Genomic DNA, 19,217 nt, shown 5'->3' on the forward strand with positions numbered 1-19,217 from the left:
TATCATTCTACTTAACAGCACACACTACAATATTTGTTGCACAACTACACTGTTATCTAGCAATAGCACTGGTGTTTCAATGGCCTTACACATGCTAGATGGAAAAAAAGGGGTAAGCATGTAAACACTGGGCAGTCATCTTGGCTCAAACATCAGACTATTGGCCTCTGCAGGCAACAATGCGTACACACGGGACTGTCGTACACGGTCACCACAGTTACATGTATTGTATTGTATGAACGAATTCCATGACCGTTAACCCGAAACTGGGAATAACTTTTTTTCTTTTTTTTAATCATTCTATCGACTGATCACATACCAAACCGTCATATACTACCGGGTCATGACTACACTCATTACACCTTGTCCACTTTAGCCCCTTCAAAACATACAGTATTCATATGCCCTCACCACTTTTCTCTTTTAAAAACAACATAGGCATTATACTCTGTCCTCTTTTGCCCCTTCAAAACAACACACTCATGTTAACCTTTTCACTTTAGCTTCTTTAAACAACACATGCATTTTACTCTGTACACTTTAACCCCTTCAGTTTGCTGCCACTTTAACCCCTTCAGTTTGCTGCCATAATTACTGTATTAAACTTATTCTTGCTAAGGCAGACAATTTAGTCATGCTTAAGAGAAATTCTTCAGATTGGAGGTCTGAGATACTGCCATTATCAACCCCTTCACAAAAATAAGTCTCACACAGGATGAATATAACCATCTGGAGAAAGCAAGAATAAAATGTAAGATACACAATGACATCTGACAGGAGCATGTGAAATTATGTGGTGATATAAGAAAAAAAAACAAATGAAGTAGTGGGAGAACATTGTCCATATGGAAGCCATTAGGAAGGCAGAAGTCCAAATCTGTATTACAGTAAAAGTCCTCTCATTCAGCATCTTCGGGACCAAGCAGGTGCCAAAAGAGCAGAAGCTGCCGAATGACTGGGAAACCCTGCCAAAAAGTTTCTAGCAATCATGACCAGTCACCCCAATGCAATCACAGTGTCTAGCAAGCATTACTGGTCAACCATAAGCACTAAATCAGCCTTCTGTTTCATAATGTCGTATATAATAGAAAAGCTCACATCGAAATCTTCCATTATATTTTTCCTAGGAACACCTGCCTCCAATTTTTTCAATAATTCAATCTTCTTGGTGATAGTCAGCACCTTATAGGTGCATTTTTCACAACACCAGTAGGCTTTCCACTAGCAGAGGCCACAGTGCAACAGGAAAACGAGAGGATGATCGTAAAATAGCACAACAGGTTTTCCAAACTTTCGGAAGGTGCCGCTCACAAAGCCAGACACTCACGAGTCATGATGGCCGGTGGTGCATGCAGTGTTGGCAAGCAGAAATCTTCAAAAGCGTTAAGTTCAACTTTGAAACGCACTAAGCTGTAGATTAATTCAAACTTTCACACTAAATTGGACTTCAAAATGCACTGAATATAGAAGAAAGTCTAAAAATTATTAAGAAAAGTGCTAAATTATTAAGAAAAGTGCTTGATCTAGCCCCAGCAGCGCCAAACTGGCCAATCGGCTCAGCATACATGTTGGAAGAGCAGAGAACTTTGGTAATGGGACTATTTATGAAAACCGCCGAAAGACCGGAAATACCGTAAAACCATCTGCCGAATGAGAGGACTTTTACTGTACAAGCATCAACATAATCAGAATAACAATATCCTTACTGGCATTTATCTTCAGTGTTTTTCTTGCTGTACTCATGCGTGTATCTGTAAGATTTAATACGAAAGAAGACGATCATTCATTTCACTCACTGTGCAGTACTCACTTGTACTTCTTGCTGAAACAAAATGGCTTGTGTGACCACCTTTGAAAGAAGCCCACTGCTCTTGCTGTTGCCTTCCAGATTGCTATTGCTAAAAAATATCCCCATGTGACCACTGCTTAAGAATAAAATGCATACAATGTTCTCAGGCTTCAGGTGGCACAGGAGTTCTTGCAGAGTGATGGGGGCTGATACTGTCTCCCTTAACCCCTTCAATGCCAGAAGTCTCCCCAGATTTATATAAGATCATCAGGCAGTAGCAAAATTAATACGGTAATACCTACCAAACTGCCAGACATCTTTATTCATAAAGGGGAGGCCACAAACAAATCACCACCTTGTCACTCTGTCTTCAATCATCAAACTCATACTCTCCAGCTCATACCCCTCTCAAACATATACCTCTTCATCCCATCCCTCCATCTCATTATGAGCCTCCCTCTTCTCCTCCCCCCACTGTATAAAAAAAAAAAAAAATAAATAAATCACACTGAATGGTTCAACATATCATCATTTGAGGCTATGCTCAACCTACTGATAAATTAAGGAAATACTGTAAATAAATGAATGAATAAATAATATTTCATTCATTCATCATCTAATCCAGTGTTGCTCCATGAGGAGTTTAGAAGCCCAGGGCTAGGCATGTTGGTCTTGAGATTTAAGATGAGAGTGACCAGCCTCACTCATCCCCGAGTATCATTAAGTGAGCAATAAACCCCGACCATCCCTTGGATATAAACCTGCACCAGCTCAATCCGACTGGAGCACTTTAATTGCCCACTAAGTCACCAGGCACCATAATTTGGTTATATGGTTATCAGTCAGTGTAGTAAATGGTTTCCTGGTGTACAGGAAACCATTTGGCTTGTCACTCTGTGTAGAGTCACCCACTGACAGAAGGAAGAGGAAAGAATGAAGGAGAGACAGAAGAGGAAGGATGGAAAGAAGGATGGGCAGGCACCCAAGAGCAGCACTACATCGAGTAAGTGGATGGTGTGCGCCTCCACCAACCACTAATAAATAAATACTGTATACATAAAATCATCATCATCACCATCATCATCCGGACCTCCTTTCCCACCCTGGGGCAGGGTGAGGAGTAGCAATGTCCAGACAGCCCAAATTTCCCCAATCCAATGGGCCATGCTTCCATTCACTCATCATCCAAGCCCCCAGAATCCTGGCTCCATCAGTAAATATAACATAATAAAAATCTGTTGAATAAAATATGAGACCTGCATTATTAAAAGTAAGGTCTAATAACAGATGCCACTGCCAGAAATGACAAGGGATTTACCAGGAAACCAGCTCTCTCTCTCTCTAAACAGACATTACAACACGATCATATATACAAGTGCTTTGATATACTGTACTGCAATTTTCCTTCCTCTGCATCAACTCATTCACTTTACAGACCATGTATGACTGCTACATGAATCATAGATGGATATGAATTAAGACATCGCCTTGACTTGGAAAGCCATCCAGATTTGGGAACATCTTTGGTGAATGTTTTTCCCAATTTTGAACTGCTGGAACCACTTGTGACATTGCGTACGGCTCAAGCAATCCTTTCCATAATAAGCCTGTTGCATCATCATTCATCATCATCATCCGGACCTCCTTTCCCACCCAAGGGCAGGGTGAGGAATAGCAATGTCCAGAGACCCCAAAACTGCCCAGTCCAATGGGCCACGTTTCCATTCACTCATCACTCAAACCCCCGGAATCCTGGCTCTATTGGATACGCCAAAAACATTCACCACATTCTGTAGCTTCACATAATAGTATCCGACTTCTGAAAATCCATGTAAAGTTTTTCCCAAACTGAAACAGAATTTCTTGCAAATATGTTGCTCTTCAAGATCCTTCATTGTTCAACGTGCAAAAAATTGCCAAGGGCACTAAAGACACGTTCACTCAAGCACATGTACCTTGATGATTAAGTGACATGGCAAGATGTGGCCAGTATTAGATTAAAGCTCAAAGGTGCCACTACACAGCACTCCCATCGCAATAACGCTAAACTGGCTAGTTGGTGCGCGATTTTAAAAGTTTGGTTTCTTTTTGGACAGATCTTGTATACATAAGATTGGTCAGTCTCTGTGACAAGATGTGAAAACTGTCTATGATTTTTTTTTCCCCACAGCAATTGAACTCATGAATTGGGCACCTGGCAATAAGTGGCTGAGAATATTAAACTGTTTGCAATTCTTTTACTCAGAATGTTATGAATTACTTTCCATATACAAGAAGACCCCACACTCACACAGCACTCATCCTCATACTCACCTACAGTACTCCAACAAATCAATGCCTCTACACCCACCCCAGCACCCTCACAATACCACTACCTATACCACACGTACATATTCTCACCCACACTCTTACAAACACTTTCACCTGCACCATAAACATCCATAAAACACCTTCAGCCACACAAACCAAGTACACTACACCTACACCAATCTTACCCATACTTACATACCATCCTCCCTCACCAAACCCCAACCACATCAACACTAACACAAACACACAAACTTACAACACTCTCACACCCACACCCTTACACAACACACAACCATATCAACAACAACACACACCCACACTCACATCCACAAAACAATACCCTCCTTCACACACACACACCTACACCCATATCCCCATACAACAAATACCCACATCTACATCTACACACAAATCACACACACCTGCATGGACACACAATACACCCATACCACCTTCCCTCACACACATCTACACCGACAGCTGCAAACAACAACAGCAGCAGCAGCAGCAGCAGCAGCAGCAGAAGCGGCGGTGGCGGTGGCAGCACACACATGCACGCACGCACGCATTTCAAGAAAGCATTTGACACAGTACCACACCAAAGACTTTTATGGAAACTGTACCATCGAGGAGGAATTTGAGGCAAACTGTTTTGTTGGATGCAAGATTTTCTCATAAAAGGAGAAATGAAAACAGTACTAAGGGGAAACTACTCATCATGGAAAGAAGTGACTAGTGGAGTACCACAGGGTTCAGTGCTGGCACCAATCATGTTTTTAGTGTTTATAAATGATACAAACAGTAACACTGGAAATGAAAGCTATCTAAATATGTTTGCAGATGATGCAAAAATACAAAGGAGAATTACTAACACAGACTCTTGTAAAGAGCTACAATAAGAATTAAATAAACTTCATGAATGGAGTAATACCTGGCAAATGGAATTCAATGTGGACAAGTGTCATGTAATCAAGTTTGGTAAAAGTGGAAAAAGACCTGATTGGGATTATACGCTAGGAAATAAAACCCTACACAAATCAGAAAGAGAGAAGGACCTAGGTGTGATTATTAGTAACAGACTATCTCTGGCTGACCACATCAGTGAGAAGGTACGGAACATGTATACACTGCTTGCAAATATGAGAATAGCATTCACATACATAAATGAAGACATGCTAAGAAGGATAATAACATCATTCATCAGACCAACCCTGGAGTATGCATCAGTAGTCTGGAGTCCTCATCTCAAGAAACACATAGACAAGATTGAAAAAGTTCAAAGGGCCGGTACAAGATGGATACCAAGCTTAAGGGATCTAAGCTACGAAGAAAGACTAAATAAACTGAATCTACCAACACTACAGGAGAGAAGGAAAAGAGGTGACATGATAATGCTATATAAATGCATATAAGGGAAGGAGAAAATAGACATAAATGATTACTTAACATATGGGGAAGCATCAGCAAGAGGACACTGCAAAAAACTGCATAAGAAGAGAGGTGATAAAGACATAAGGAAATTCAGTTTCCCAAACAGAGCAACTGATCAGTGGAATGCACTACCGAATGAAATAGTGTGTGCCAAAACAATTCACAAAATTAAGGATATGTACGATACATATGGTTTAAGACACGGGACAGTACGAGCTTGACTCATTCCTGTAAAGATACAATTAGGTAAGAACACACACACACACACACACACACACACACACACACACACACACACACACACACACACACACACACACACACACACACACACTAACAGCCTCACCATAGCCACACCAACCAAGCAGACTAATATCCCCTCACGCCCCACTGCACCAGGCAAGCTGAGCTCAGGGTAGCGGGAGAGTAATGGAGTTATTGTGGCCGTGATGGTGCTTCAGGATGAGGAGAAATAGCATGGAATGAAGATTTGCAGATGAGGCTAATGAGAGTATGCTGGGAGATGGAGAGAGATGGAATGAAGGTTAATTTAAAATATGATTAAAGGTGGAATGGAATGAAATTAAAGATGAGCCAGGACAGTGTTGAGGAATACAGTATATGTTGAAAGACTGAATGGGAGGGAATGTTGGCATGTTTGTGAAACTATCCTGAATGGTGGAATGAGATGGAATAAAGGTCTACAAATGAGAGAAGATAAAGTTGAGGAATAGATTACAGTATACTGGTTGTGGACTGAGATGAAAGGCAGGTTAGATTAAAATGTGATGGAAGGTGAGATTAAATGAAAAGATGACCCAGGATATATTTTGGCTGGTGGGGAGGGATGGAATCATCTTGAGGGAAATACAGTAAAAGTCCTTTAATCCAACCTCCAATCATTGGAATATCCCAGTACTCTGAATTATTTGTGGTAGCAGATAATTTTAAGTGCAGTAATTATTTTAAGTGTATTGAGTGAAAATTAAGGGAATTACAGTAAGTTACTGCTGAGCAAACTGAGTGAAGACTACGTGAATCAAGTGGATTTTTTCTCTGGGCTTTATCTGGACTTTTTCTATGGATTTATCTGACATGGACCTGTTTTTGGACTTGGATGTATCTGCCTACAACTATTCAGCTACACTTCCAGCGAGTAAAACAGTAACCCACATCATTTTAAGTGTTTATTTAATAATCATTAGAAATATTTTTAATGTTTTCAGAGGTCCCTCCCAATAGACCGAAAAACACAATGGTCCAAAAGACCCTCAGTCCCCTGCCATTCGGATTACAGAACTTTTACTGTGCAGTAACTTGGCCATGTGGAGAGGATGGAGAGTGAGAGATTAACGAGGAGAGTGTATGCGAGTGAGATGGAGGGGGGAGAGGGGTGGGAGGCCAGATGAGGTTGAGGGATGGAGTGGAGAGGTATATGAGAGAGGGGGGTGTGAGCTGGGAACAAGGCAGTGAAGTGGCACTGGACAGGGTGACATGGAGGTGATTTGTTTGTGACCACCCATTATGGAATTGAGGTATCTGTCAATAGACAGATGGACAGTATCTTGGAATGTGAATACCTAATCCAATGTAACCTAACCTAACCAGACCTGTACCCTGATCCAACTTTTGAGTATAGCTGATTGCCAGTGGTGAGGTGGTGATGTTTTTCTTGGGCACGACCATCATTTTGGTCAGTTAAGCTATCCTAACTTGGCCAATTTTCATCTTAACCTAATATAACCCAAACTCTGCCAGGTACCTTGACTCTGCCCTTGAGTGCATTGATAGCCAGTGATGTTGAGGAAGTGACACTGCTCTTCTTGATGACAGTTGTCTTTTTGGTGACAGTCCTAGGCTGTGGTGCTGATCCCGTCCCCTGCACCACCACAACGCGGGACTGTGATGAGTTGACTGCCGTTTTCCCCGACGATGATCCTGGGAAGGGTTATTATCATGTTAGTTTGATCATACTTGAGAGAGATTTCCTTCCCCTCTCAGCTTATTATCAGCTACAGTAAACTCTCAATTATCCGTTGTAGTTCAGCCAAGCCCTACGCTGAATAACACAAAAAAGCTGGATATTGCATATCTGGCTCAACATTCAGCTCTGTGCTGGATACAGTACAGTACTGTGATTCTATCTGTCTCAACCCTCTATCCGAAAAACTTTACCTGAGTAAATAATGAAAACTAAGCATATGAAAACAAAACAGTAATGATACAGTACAATAATACAGTGCAGTACATAGTGTACTATTGTATTTACTCACCAAGTGTTGGCATCGATGGAGAGAAACACCACTGTGAGGTTAGCACTTGTAAACAATACAGTACACAGTACAGCATGGGTAGTTTAACAATCACAATAGAGCAGTAGGACATGAGCATTAACAGGCAATTAGCTTTGCAATACAATACAGTACAGCAGCTCAAACAGAGGATGCCACAGAGTTGGTTAAAGCACCAGGGTTTTGCAACCACATGGTCAGAGGAGTGGAGCACATTCTATGACATCCACAGGTGAGAATGAGAATGCGACAGTATTCTTGGCATGCCAGATAAGCCACGCCCACTATGGATTCTGATTGGCTGGCAGGTAGCGAGTGTTTTCAATGGCTCCCGAGTTTCGAGATTTTCCCTGGTGCTGGTGGGCTGCCACTTGTGAGCCAATTGAGACAGCTCAGTGCTGGATATTGCACTGGATTGCCGGTGCCAGATGTTGCATAATTTAGCCTGATATTGCTTTAACTGAGCCAAGATAGCTGTGCCAGATATTGCGTTGGGCTGGATATTCCGCTGACGGATAACTGAGAGTTTAATGTATTTGAATGCAGAATAAGATAATACAGTTGAATATCACTACAATGGACCCTGGTATAGCAGATACCAGATATAACGTGCCATAAAGTCCACTGAAATTCAACGGCTGTAACAGACAGTGTCCGATAAATGGCGTGCAATGAGTCACAGTACATGTGATTCTGACCCTTTTTATTTTAGCCAGGCCTGAAATTGCCCTCTGCCTCTCGTGACTGCTGAGTTGTAATAACAGACTATACAGTAGTAATACTGTACTAATCATGAAGTGCTATGACATGGATGTGAAATAACTAGAAAAGGGCAAAATTATGAGCCAAGTTAGTGTAAAATGGGTATAGTTTACATTTTCAGTACTAGAATATGCTATTGTAGTTTACATTTTCAGTACTAGAATATGCTATTGTACTCATTTATTTTCAAACAAGGGCTTGAAATCCCACCTCAGGAGGGGACCCTTGGATATAACAGACTATCGGCTTTAATGGGCCTGGCTTTCCCCCAATTAGTCGTTATAGCAAGGGTCTGCTGTACTTCATCCATAAATCATTTCCTCAACATTCCTTTCATAGGTAGCAAAATATTTTACAACCCATCTCCTGTGGCAACTCAGTATTCGAGTTGGAGAGGTACAATAGTTGTCTTCTTTTGGGTGAAACTAAACCAGCTTTATCATACTGTACTTGTGGAGCCTAACTTATGGATGAAGCTAGTAAGACAGGGATAGTCAGAAAATTAATAAGAATGTGTCATTGCACTGAATGGATTAAGCTGAAATGAGCCGGAAAACAGAGAACCTGACGTTCTTGTATACAACTTAATTCTTTGGCTGCTGTGGATTTCTATGAGCTGAATAAAATCATCTGGTGATACTCATAATAAAACACTTAAGCTAAAGATCAACTCAGCAAGGTGAAAGGAATTTAGAGACTGATTTTTAGCCCTCTTACTACATGTGGCTTCTCCCTGCTGAAGAAAATGATCTCTGGTTATTGTGAATAATTTATCTATGGTTGCATACTGCAGCAGCAACACTGTAGCCCAAGTTCATCTAAAACGTGAACCAGGAGGACTGCAAGCTAGAGCTGTACTTTTGCAGTTCACATCCTCCTTTCAAGGGATAGGAGGGGAGTTGAGGGATGTTTGTAATGCCAGTCCGTGGAAATACATGGTTATATTGATGCTACCATATGAAGGTGTCCCTCTCCAGTAATGCAGACAGTATTGCTGAGAGAGAGTGAATCTCAATAAAGTCTGTAAATACAGAACCTGATATCGTTGTTCCTCCTGCTGCTGTTCCCAATTTACCCGCTGAACCTCCTGCTGACACAGATGATCTTCTCCCTGTGCCACCTCCTACCAGTGCTCCAGATTCCCCTATTACCACTCCTGATTCATTCGTTCCGGCTGTTTCTGCTGTTCTTGAGGAAGATGATGATGATGATGATGTGCGGACGGTGGATGAGGATGAGGACGAGGCTGTGAGTGGTGAGGACTCGAGTTCGGTGAGATGCTGCGTTTGGCTGACTCCACCTGCTGGCAGAATGGGTCAACATCAGAGACTGGGGCATAGCAGGAAAATACCTTGCTCATTTGCCTATTTATCATCCGGTCCTTTGGTGCTCAATTCGGAACAGGGGGCTAAGCTACTCAGTCCAGACATTTGCTTGCTCCTGGGTGGTGTGGTAAACCTCAACCATTTCTCAGAATGTACAGTGCACCCACTCTAGTTCCTTATGGGTCATATTCAGTTGCAGCACTTCAATTCACTAGACCACCAGGCATTCACTAGGTTATATAGTTGCCGTCCATCACAGTGAATGGTTTCCTTTACAAGAAACCATTTGTAGAGTCACCTGAAGTTATCACTACAGTAGGCTTCAAGCTCTTCTGGACATGAACTCACTTGACTGCAGGAAACTTGCAACTTCAACCAGTCACTCCTTTAAGTTTTCTACTGAGGAAATGTTGAAGATAGTGTCATGCATGAAGTTAGTGTGCGGGGGTCTGCACTACAGTGTGTGCATACTGTAGTTGATTGAGTTGTATTTTGAGCTGGTACTGTTGCAGGTGAGGGTGATGACAGCATAGCAGTAACTGGGTACCGTGTCTCCCTGGATAAGGTAGTTTCGGAGGGGTGGATGTCTGGTGGTGGTTCATGAAGGATGCTGATTGGTTGAAGGTTTGGGATGGTTATGATGGCTCTGTGTTTGTCTTTATGAAGTGTGATGTTGGGTGGAGGAGGAAAGATGCTGCCGGATGGTTATAGTGGCCATGTGTTTGTTTTTATGAAGTGTAGTGTTGGGTGGAGGAGGAAAGATGCTGCTGTGACACTGCGTGGTGTTGGGCAGTTGTTGTTCTCACCTCACACAGTGATACAGAAAACAGTTTTAGGGCTACCTAAGCCACTGCTATAGATCTCGTATTAGGCCTAACTATGGTTTTATTAGCATTTGATGTAAGCTCTGACTTTCATACAGTCTCCTTTATGGAGGGCGATGATGCAACAAAAGCTTAGGAGGATGGGATGGGTCTTGAACAGCTAACCTTTCCAATGACTGTGACTATGTAAACGGGCAAAATATGTAATTAGGATTAGCATCTGCATCACCAATGAATCCTGTATCAAACTTGTTAGTACATTTCATTCTATCAACTCCTCCTCCTCCTCCTCCTCCTCCTTTTCCTCCTCCTCCTCCTCCTTTTCCTCCTCCTCCTCCTTTTCCTCCATTTTTTCTGCCCCCACTCCTCCTTCATTCCCTCCCCCACCATCCTGATTCCATTTTCCCCATTCCCTCCTTCCTCTCTGTCTCCATATTCTCTTTCTTAATTCTTCCTTCCTTCCCTTTCTCTCGTTTCTCTACCTCTTTCTTTACCCCAACCGATTTTTTTTTTTTCTACTCTCATTGTCTAATACCATTTCCTTCCTACCATTCAAATTACTCCCCCATCCCCACAACAGGCTTCCTGTTACCTGTAATCCCTGTGTACTACTATGTACTAATCACGCCCCCCCTCTCTCTCTCTCTCTCTCTCTCTCTCTCTCTCTCTCTCTCTCTCTCCAGGAATTCTGAACACTAGGGAGGCTGAGCAAATAAGCACACCTGTATATAAGCAAAAGGACCTCCTCTCTCTCTCTCTCTCTCTCTCTCTCTCTCTCCCACCTTGTTTGTTCTTTGCTCGCTCTTTTTACCTCTCTCCCCCCTTCCCTCTCTCGTTTTTCTTTTTTCCATGTCTCTGTGTCTGTCTGTCTGTCTGTCTCTCTCTCTCTCTCTCTCTCTCTCTCTCTCTCTCTCTCTCTCTCTCTCTCTCCCGTGCAAAAACTTTCTAAAATACACCAACTCAGTTCAAACAAGCACACTCCTCACTAAAGGGAATGGCTCGGTATGGTTTCTCTCTCTCTCTCTCTCTCTCTCTCTGTATCTGTTTATCTATTTTTCTATCCATCTGTCTATCTGTCTGTATCTTTTTATAACTATTTTCATGTAATAATATATGGAAGGTAAGCAAGGATTACTAAATTTTAACTGGTGAGAGAGAGAGAGAGAGAGAGAGAGAGAGAGAGAGAGAGAGAGAATTTTCCTCCCTCTCTTTATGAACTGACAAGAATTAATTAACTTTCTTTCACATGGCATATAAACTCGCCATTGATAAGGGATGCATTTATCTCTCTAAAAAATTCATTTTCCCGTTTCGGATGACACCGAGTTTCTTGTATACACAGACTACACACACTTCACGGTTTTTAGGTTGTATTTTGGCATAAAAAAAAAATATATACGCTTTTAATTCATTTCTGACTATCCAAACTCTCCCCCTCCCCCTCGACGGCACAGAAACATACAGTAAAACACTTTTTCAGAACCAAAATATATGAAAGAAATTATACAGGAACGGAAAAAGGTATTGCCGACTCAGATACTTTAAATAAGTTATAATTTTAGTCATTTATTGCCATACTACTAATGCTACCACCACTACGACTACTACTATTACTACTGATAATGATAATAATAATAATAATAATAATAATAATGATGGGATAATTTTTTCTCGTCGGAACCTTGCCATATGGGTCCATTGGAGAGAGAACATTAATATATTCCTTGTCAAGGTGTATGGTTCGAAAGTTCTCGTATTAACCTCTTCAGTGCGATGACGTAATTTGTATTTTGATTTTGCTCTCTCCAAACGACTTCAGACACTGCAGAGAGAGAGAGAGAGAGAGAGAGAGAGAGAGAGAGTCGTAAGTTCCTTTAAGTGCCACCTCACCCTTTATGCGACCTGAAATGCGATTATGAAGAGGGAACTGGGTCACCCCCCCCTCTCTCTCTCTCTCTCTCTCTCTCTCTCTCTCTCTCACACACACACACACACACACACACACACACGACCCTTATCCTGACCTAACCTCTATTCTCATCCTTATCCCTTTATTAATTTTCCATTATTCTAGCATTTTTTTATAACTACTGCCTCACCCTCACACCCTTTTACTACCTTCCTTCACTTCTGGGCTGGCTTGATTACAATGAAAGATTTTATTCATTTTCTAATTTATAATAAAAAAAATGCTCCAAATACAGTCAAAATTATAATTAATAAAGAAATTTCGCACCATCTTGCATTTAGTAATCATTTATTATCTAACAATCAACTAACAACACATAGGTAACCAAAGTAGTGACATTTTTCTAAGGAGTTGTACTTGCCTCTTTCAACATGCCACATAATGTACTGCACCTGCTCCCGAGTCTGACAGTGAGGAATGTCAGCTGGGTATAATTACTGGCTGAATCTGTTCGTCATTATTCGTTCAATTATAACTGAGTTTTATTTTCGTTTTATCTCTTTTTTTTAACTTCACTGTTCATCGTTATTATCTCACTAGTGCTGGAAGAACGCCTTCACACAGTAGAACTAGTTTACACGGGGGCTTTCGCTGCAATACGCCCCTTAACTACTAGTTTGCAAATCATCCTAGAGCCATATCACCTTGGGGAGAATATCAGCGGGATAAATTTCCCTGGTGTATCATCTGGTTTTAATGGGGAAAAATTAATTTATCAATATATAACTTTTTAAGCTTTCATAAAAATCGGATTTTTCCCACAACCCTGCTCGTCTCGCACTCCTCGCCCTGTTGTATCTCTCCTGCTGTTGTTATTTCATTGGTCACTGCTCCTCTGATATTTCTGCTGGCATCGTTACCCATTACGGCGAGTAAGCAGCAATCGCCTATGAACACATTCCCACCCCTCTTTCCGAAATCTCTGATGCAAGACTAACTCAGGAATTGCCTTCAATCTGTATTTCCCCCTGCCTATGATATCCACTGTTTTAAATGTTGTATGTCCAGACATCTCGATATGAACTGATCTTGATTATAGTTCTTTTGTTAAGGACAGGTTTACATGTTCTACCTATCTATCTATCTATCTATTGCCAGACACCACAATCCCGCAAAGGGTGGCCATTTGACACTGAGTTAGTTGTTTTACAGGGAGGGGCACCAACCCTCCACCAACCCACTTGTTGACACGTAGGGAGCACGTATGGTTTGGTTATATGGTTACCACCTAGCGTTTTACATGTTCCCAGCCATCATTTCTTTCTTTTTGTATTTTCTGCATAAACAAAGATCCTTGTTCTTACCCTTACCCTGCGGCCAACTTCACTCTCATGTATGTAACCTTTATTCTCCTGCATCCTTACACACACATTCTTACCGTCAATTGTCACACCCACACCCCACCACCACACCCACACCCTTACACCACCACACCTACAGCCTCACACCACCATACCCACACCCTCACACCACCATACCCACACCCTCACACCACCATACCCACACCCTTACACCACCACACCCACAACCTCAACCACCACACCCACACCCGCACATCACCACCACACCCACACCTTAACACCACACTCATACCCACACCCTCACACCACCACACCCACACCCTAACGCCACACCCTCACTTTCACACCCATGACATCCAAGAAACATGTGACCTTCCGGGCTAATACCAGCAGAACCGGTACTCGTAAATAAGAGGACAACGTCGCCATCTTGGATACATTTAACCTTACGTCTGGAGCGATTAGGACAAATATTTGGGCATTTTTTTAGACTGACAAAGCAAGATTAGGGCGTAATTAATCCAGGCGTCTAATCTAATCTTCAGTCGTGTAATTAACCTTCATTGGAGTTTGTGGGGTACGTTAAACTGGATACAAAATGGCGCAAGTTGGCCAGATGTTAGCATAATGTCAGAAGCATTACCATACCCAAGGAGTACTGAAACAAGAATTAGATCTACTACTACTACTACTACTACTACTCATTGGTACTCATTCCTGTCGTTTAACAATTATTCATTACGATTAGCCACTCCATTCTAATGCTATTTACTCCACTCATTCCAGTTACACATTCCATTTTTTTTTTCTGATCATTTCTTTGCTGCTTGTCGTTGAGCTTAAAGGCTTACATTCTTGACTCTCTCTCTCTCTCTCTCTCTCTCTCTCTCTCTCTCTCTCTCTCGTGCCCTCCCTCTCCGTCATACCAGATATAACCGGTTGTATATGTACAGTAAAGCGTTTGTGCTCTCTCTCTCTCTCTCTCTCTCTCTCTCTCTCTCTCTCTCTCTCTCTCTCTCTCTCTCTCTCGACATCGTTCTTAATTCCCCTCATCCCATTTCTTTGTCTTATACTAGATGTAACCGGTTGTGTGTGTGTGTGTGTGTGTGTGTGTGTGTGTGTGTGTGTGTGTGTGTGTGTGTGTGTGTGTGTTTCTGTACGCCTACACCAGACTCGGTTCATCTGTACGCACCCACCCACACCCACACCCACACACACACATGACACTCGACACCGCCACTCCCCTCACTCACACACACACACACACACACACACACACACACACACACACACACACACACCATAGAAACAAGAGGGGAGACTAGAGATAAACAGTGTTGCCAAGTGACTGACACTCTATCACACTGTTACCACCCTCTCTCTCTCTCTCGGACGTTACACCAAAAGCTCTCTCAACCTCCTAGTTATTACACACACACACACACACACACACAAACGTAAAGTATACATACACAGCCAACTGGTCCGTGTATCCGGGTTACATTCCGGCGCCTCTCTCTCTCTCTCTCTCTCTCTCTCTCTCTCTCTCTCTCTCTCTCTCTCTCTCTCTCTCTCTCTCTCTCTCTCTCTCTCTGTCAATATCAATATGCAGTGTTAAGTAATTAGGTATATTTATAAACTTTCAGTTACCTACCTCCATATCTATCTATCAGTACTCATATCTATCGATCTTTCTCCCTTTATATTCACCTATGCATTTATCTATTTCCCTATGTATCTATCTACCTATTGTATCTGCTAATCTCTCTACGTATTTATCTATCCATCTATATATCTATTTATAATATCTATGTATTTTCCTATGTATCTGTTAAGCTATTCTGTACTTATCACCCACCAAATCTATCAGTGTCATCAGAACCACCTCTTTAAATATCTCAACTATCTATCTATCACAATTCTCTATCTACCAGACTATCTATTATCAAATCTATCATCGCCGCTAGCATTCTATCTATCAGTCTTCTACAACATCGACTCTTTCCTGTCTAAAGAATTTCCCTTCCCATACCTCTCTCTCTCTCTCTCTCTCTCTCTCTCTCTCTCTCTCTCTCTCTCTCTCTCTCTCTAAATATATCTTTCTTCTTTCTCTCCCTTCCTCTCCTCACTCATGCTATTTCCTTCACTCCCAGTCTCTCCCTCTCATCCCTTCCCTTCCTTCCTCTCCCCTTCCTTCCCCTTCCCTCCCCTCTCCTCCCTTCATAGTCACATTACTGTTCTTATTCTAGGTAAAGCCAGACCATTTATTTAAGAGTGAGCTATAGGAGCCACAGTGATAATAATAGTATCATTAACACTCTCACGGTCGCGACAACTCTACAGCAGGATTTAAGCTGACAATAGACGATTTTCTTCGGCTGAGTCATGGGAGTCTAAGTAATAATTCGCCTCCATATTATCCCTTCCCTACCTTCCCCCTCCTTCCTCTCTCCATTTTCCCCCTCCCCTCCCCCCCCCCGTCTCCCACTCCCTTCCTCTTCTCTTTTTTCTTCTCCCTGTCCCCCCTCCTTCTCCCTGCTCTTTATAAATATCCACTTCTTCCTCCCTCACTCGCTTTCTTCTATCTCTCCCCTTCTCTCTTCCCCGGCATGTCTCCTGTTCCTTTTCTTTCATTTCCCTTTCTCTCTTCTCTGTGTTCTCTCCATCCTTTCTTCACCTCTTTTCCCTCTCGTCTCTTGATCCATTTCTTTCCTTCCCCCTTGATTCTTCTTCCCATTATCCTCCTCCAACTTATCCCTACATTTCTCTTTTCCTCCTTTCCCTTCCCTTTTCCCTCCTATCTTTCCTCTTCACTACATTCCCCTCATCCTTCCTTCCCCTTTGAACTCAGCCTCCCTTTCCCATTTGTTTTTTTTCTATCCCTTTACCTCTGTTCCTCCCGCTTCTCCTCACATCACTTCCCTTCCCCTCCCCTTCACCCTTCCTTTCCCCCTCCCATACCTGTTCTTTTATGCGCCTCGTCTTTCCTCCCCCTTTTCCTCCTCTCACTTATCCTCCCCTCCCATCCCCTCCCCTCCTTTACCTTCTCCTCCCCTCCTTTACCTTCCCCTCCCATCCCCTCCCCTCCTTTACCTTCTCCTCCCCTTCCCTCCCCTCCCCTTCCCCCTCCTGCCCCTGCTTCCCTAAATCGGTCTAAGTTTACCTCAGTTACGTAAGCGGCGCTGAATCAACTGCAGACAGACGGAGGAAGAAAGGGGAGGGGAGGGGAGGGGAGAGGAGGAGAAAAAAGAGGATGGGGAGATGACGGCAGGGGGTAAAGAGGACATGGCAGGGGAGGGCAGGGCTGAGTAGGTGAGAGAAGAGGAGGAGAGAGAGGAGAGGACAGGAGGAAAAGGAAGGGGAGGCGATGGAGAGGGGAGGGGAGGGGAGGAGAGGAGAGGGGAAGAGAAAAGGAGTACAAAGGAATACAAACATATATATTGGTCCTTTCGGGGCTGTTTGTTACAAAGAAGACAATGCCTGTGATATATTTTTTGAGAGAGAGAGAGAGAGAGAGAGAGACTGACCTTAAGCCGGGGTCATTCTGGCACATACAAGTACACAAAAACTGGCACCAATCCACGTAACACCGCCTCATGACCACACCACATCACACCACACCACACCACACCACACCGCACCACACCACACCACACCAGAAGTTAGTATAGCTAGTAGTTTGTTGGCGAAAATGTTACAAATTATTTTAATTATACACAGACATACTTTAAGCACTCTGTATATATTACGGTAAGAGTTCTGTTTTTTTTTTTCTGTATGTATAATCATGCTAGGAAGTGATGTCACAAGTTCATCCATTTTCAGTGAACTTGACATTACTTAATAAGGTGCCTGGAAACACACATAGTGGCTATACATCCATCCACCCATCCATCATCCAATCGACATTCGTACCGGTGTATACATGCTGAATCATACTAGTGTTCATTGTATATTATTTTTCACAGACACCTAAGTCCTCAATTAAGCACACATGGTTGCCACACCTGCGCGATGTAAATACCCCCGTGCACATGCTTGAATACACATATATTAATAATAATGTACATTATACACACACCTGCATACACTTCCACACTCATATTGGCTCACATGTTTTACGAAATATCTCATGTGCATGTGATGTGCATACAGGTCCACATTACCACTGCAGCCTACATCATTCACAAGCAAGGCCAGCACTGAAGGTTACTGGCAGGTTACTTCAGAAAATACCTTGGTGCACGTGTAGCTGTGTATTCATGAGCACAATACAATGTAGCCCACCTCATCAGGGGATCAATACTCACAACGACTTGCCCTCTGACGTATTATCATCATTACCTAATACATCATCCTTGGCTCAATAAGAACCACTTCATCCTTGTCCTCTGACGAATTAAGAACCAAAATTTAATACTTTTAATTCCTGAAAATGGATGGTTCTTGTGACATCACTTCCTAGCAATATGTACAGAGTGCTTAAAGTATGTCTGTGTATAATTAAAATAATTTGTAATATATTTTCGCCAACAAACTACTAGCTATACTAACTTGTGGTGTGGTGTGGTGTGGTGTGGTGTGGTGTGGTCATGAGGCAGTGTTAAGTGGATTGGTGCCAGTTTCTATGTACTTGTATGTGACAGAGTGACCCCGGCTTAAGGTCAGTCTCTCTCTCTCTCTCTCTCTCTCTCTCTCTCTCTCTCTCTCTCTCTCTCTCTCTCTCTCTCTCTCTCTCTCTTACCAGGTCTGCAGCCTTTACGACCGTATTGTTAAAACATAAAACATAATTGAGGAGCGACTGACCAGCTTCTTATTTTTGACGATAATTTCTAAAGCACGTGAAAAATAATTGCCGTGTGTTTGTCCCCCCAGTAGTGTTGCTACCCGCACTATTTAGTGGGATGCAGGCTGGTGACATCAAATAATCAAAGACTTCACAAATGGCCGTCAAAAAATGGGCTACCCCCCCTCTCTCCTGCTCTATACGTTTTAATATATTTCCTCTACTGACGCATTTTCCATCTCAATAAGGCTACTCCCAGACAATTATATTCACATCAGGTAGGATGTACAGATCTTTTTTAAGGCGTTAATGAAGGATATATCACACCCCTCTCGAAAAATCTTCTATGACGTTAATATTGTCAAGAGAATAGAAAATATGTATAAAAAAATAAATTAGACAGCAAAATAAATAAGTCACCATCGGACT

The 19,217-nt window shown here is 42.4% G+C and overlaps 1 protein-coding gene across 1 annotated transcript in view; it reads right to left on the reverse strand.

Moving 5' to 3' along the window:
• LOC145396706 (uncharacterized) overlaps positions 1-19,217 on the reverse strand; it is a 116,277-nt gene that overhangs the window by 1,307 nt on the left and 95,753 nt on the right. Inside the window, exons 4-5 of the mRNA XM_080269992.1 lie at positions 9,620-9,883; positions 7,293-7,468 (exon numbers count right to left, since the gene is read on the reverse strand). Coding sequence (XP_080126118.1) covers positions 7,293-7,468; positions 9,620-9,883 — 440 coding nt within the window. The remainder of the gene's footprint in view (positions 1-7,292; positions 7,469-9,619; positions 9,884-19,217) is intronic.

The sequence above is a fragment of the Coenobita brevimanus genome, chromosome 39 (genome assembly GCF_032717465.1).
Source record: "Coenobita brevimanus isolate Jiangsu-jjx chromosome 39, ASM3271746v2, whole genome shotgun sequence".
NCBI classification, from domain to species: domain Eukaryota; kingdom Metazoa; phylum Arthropoda; class Malacostraca; order Decapoda; family Coenobitidae; genus Coenobita; species Coenobita brevimanus.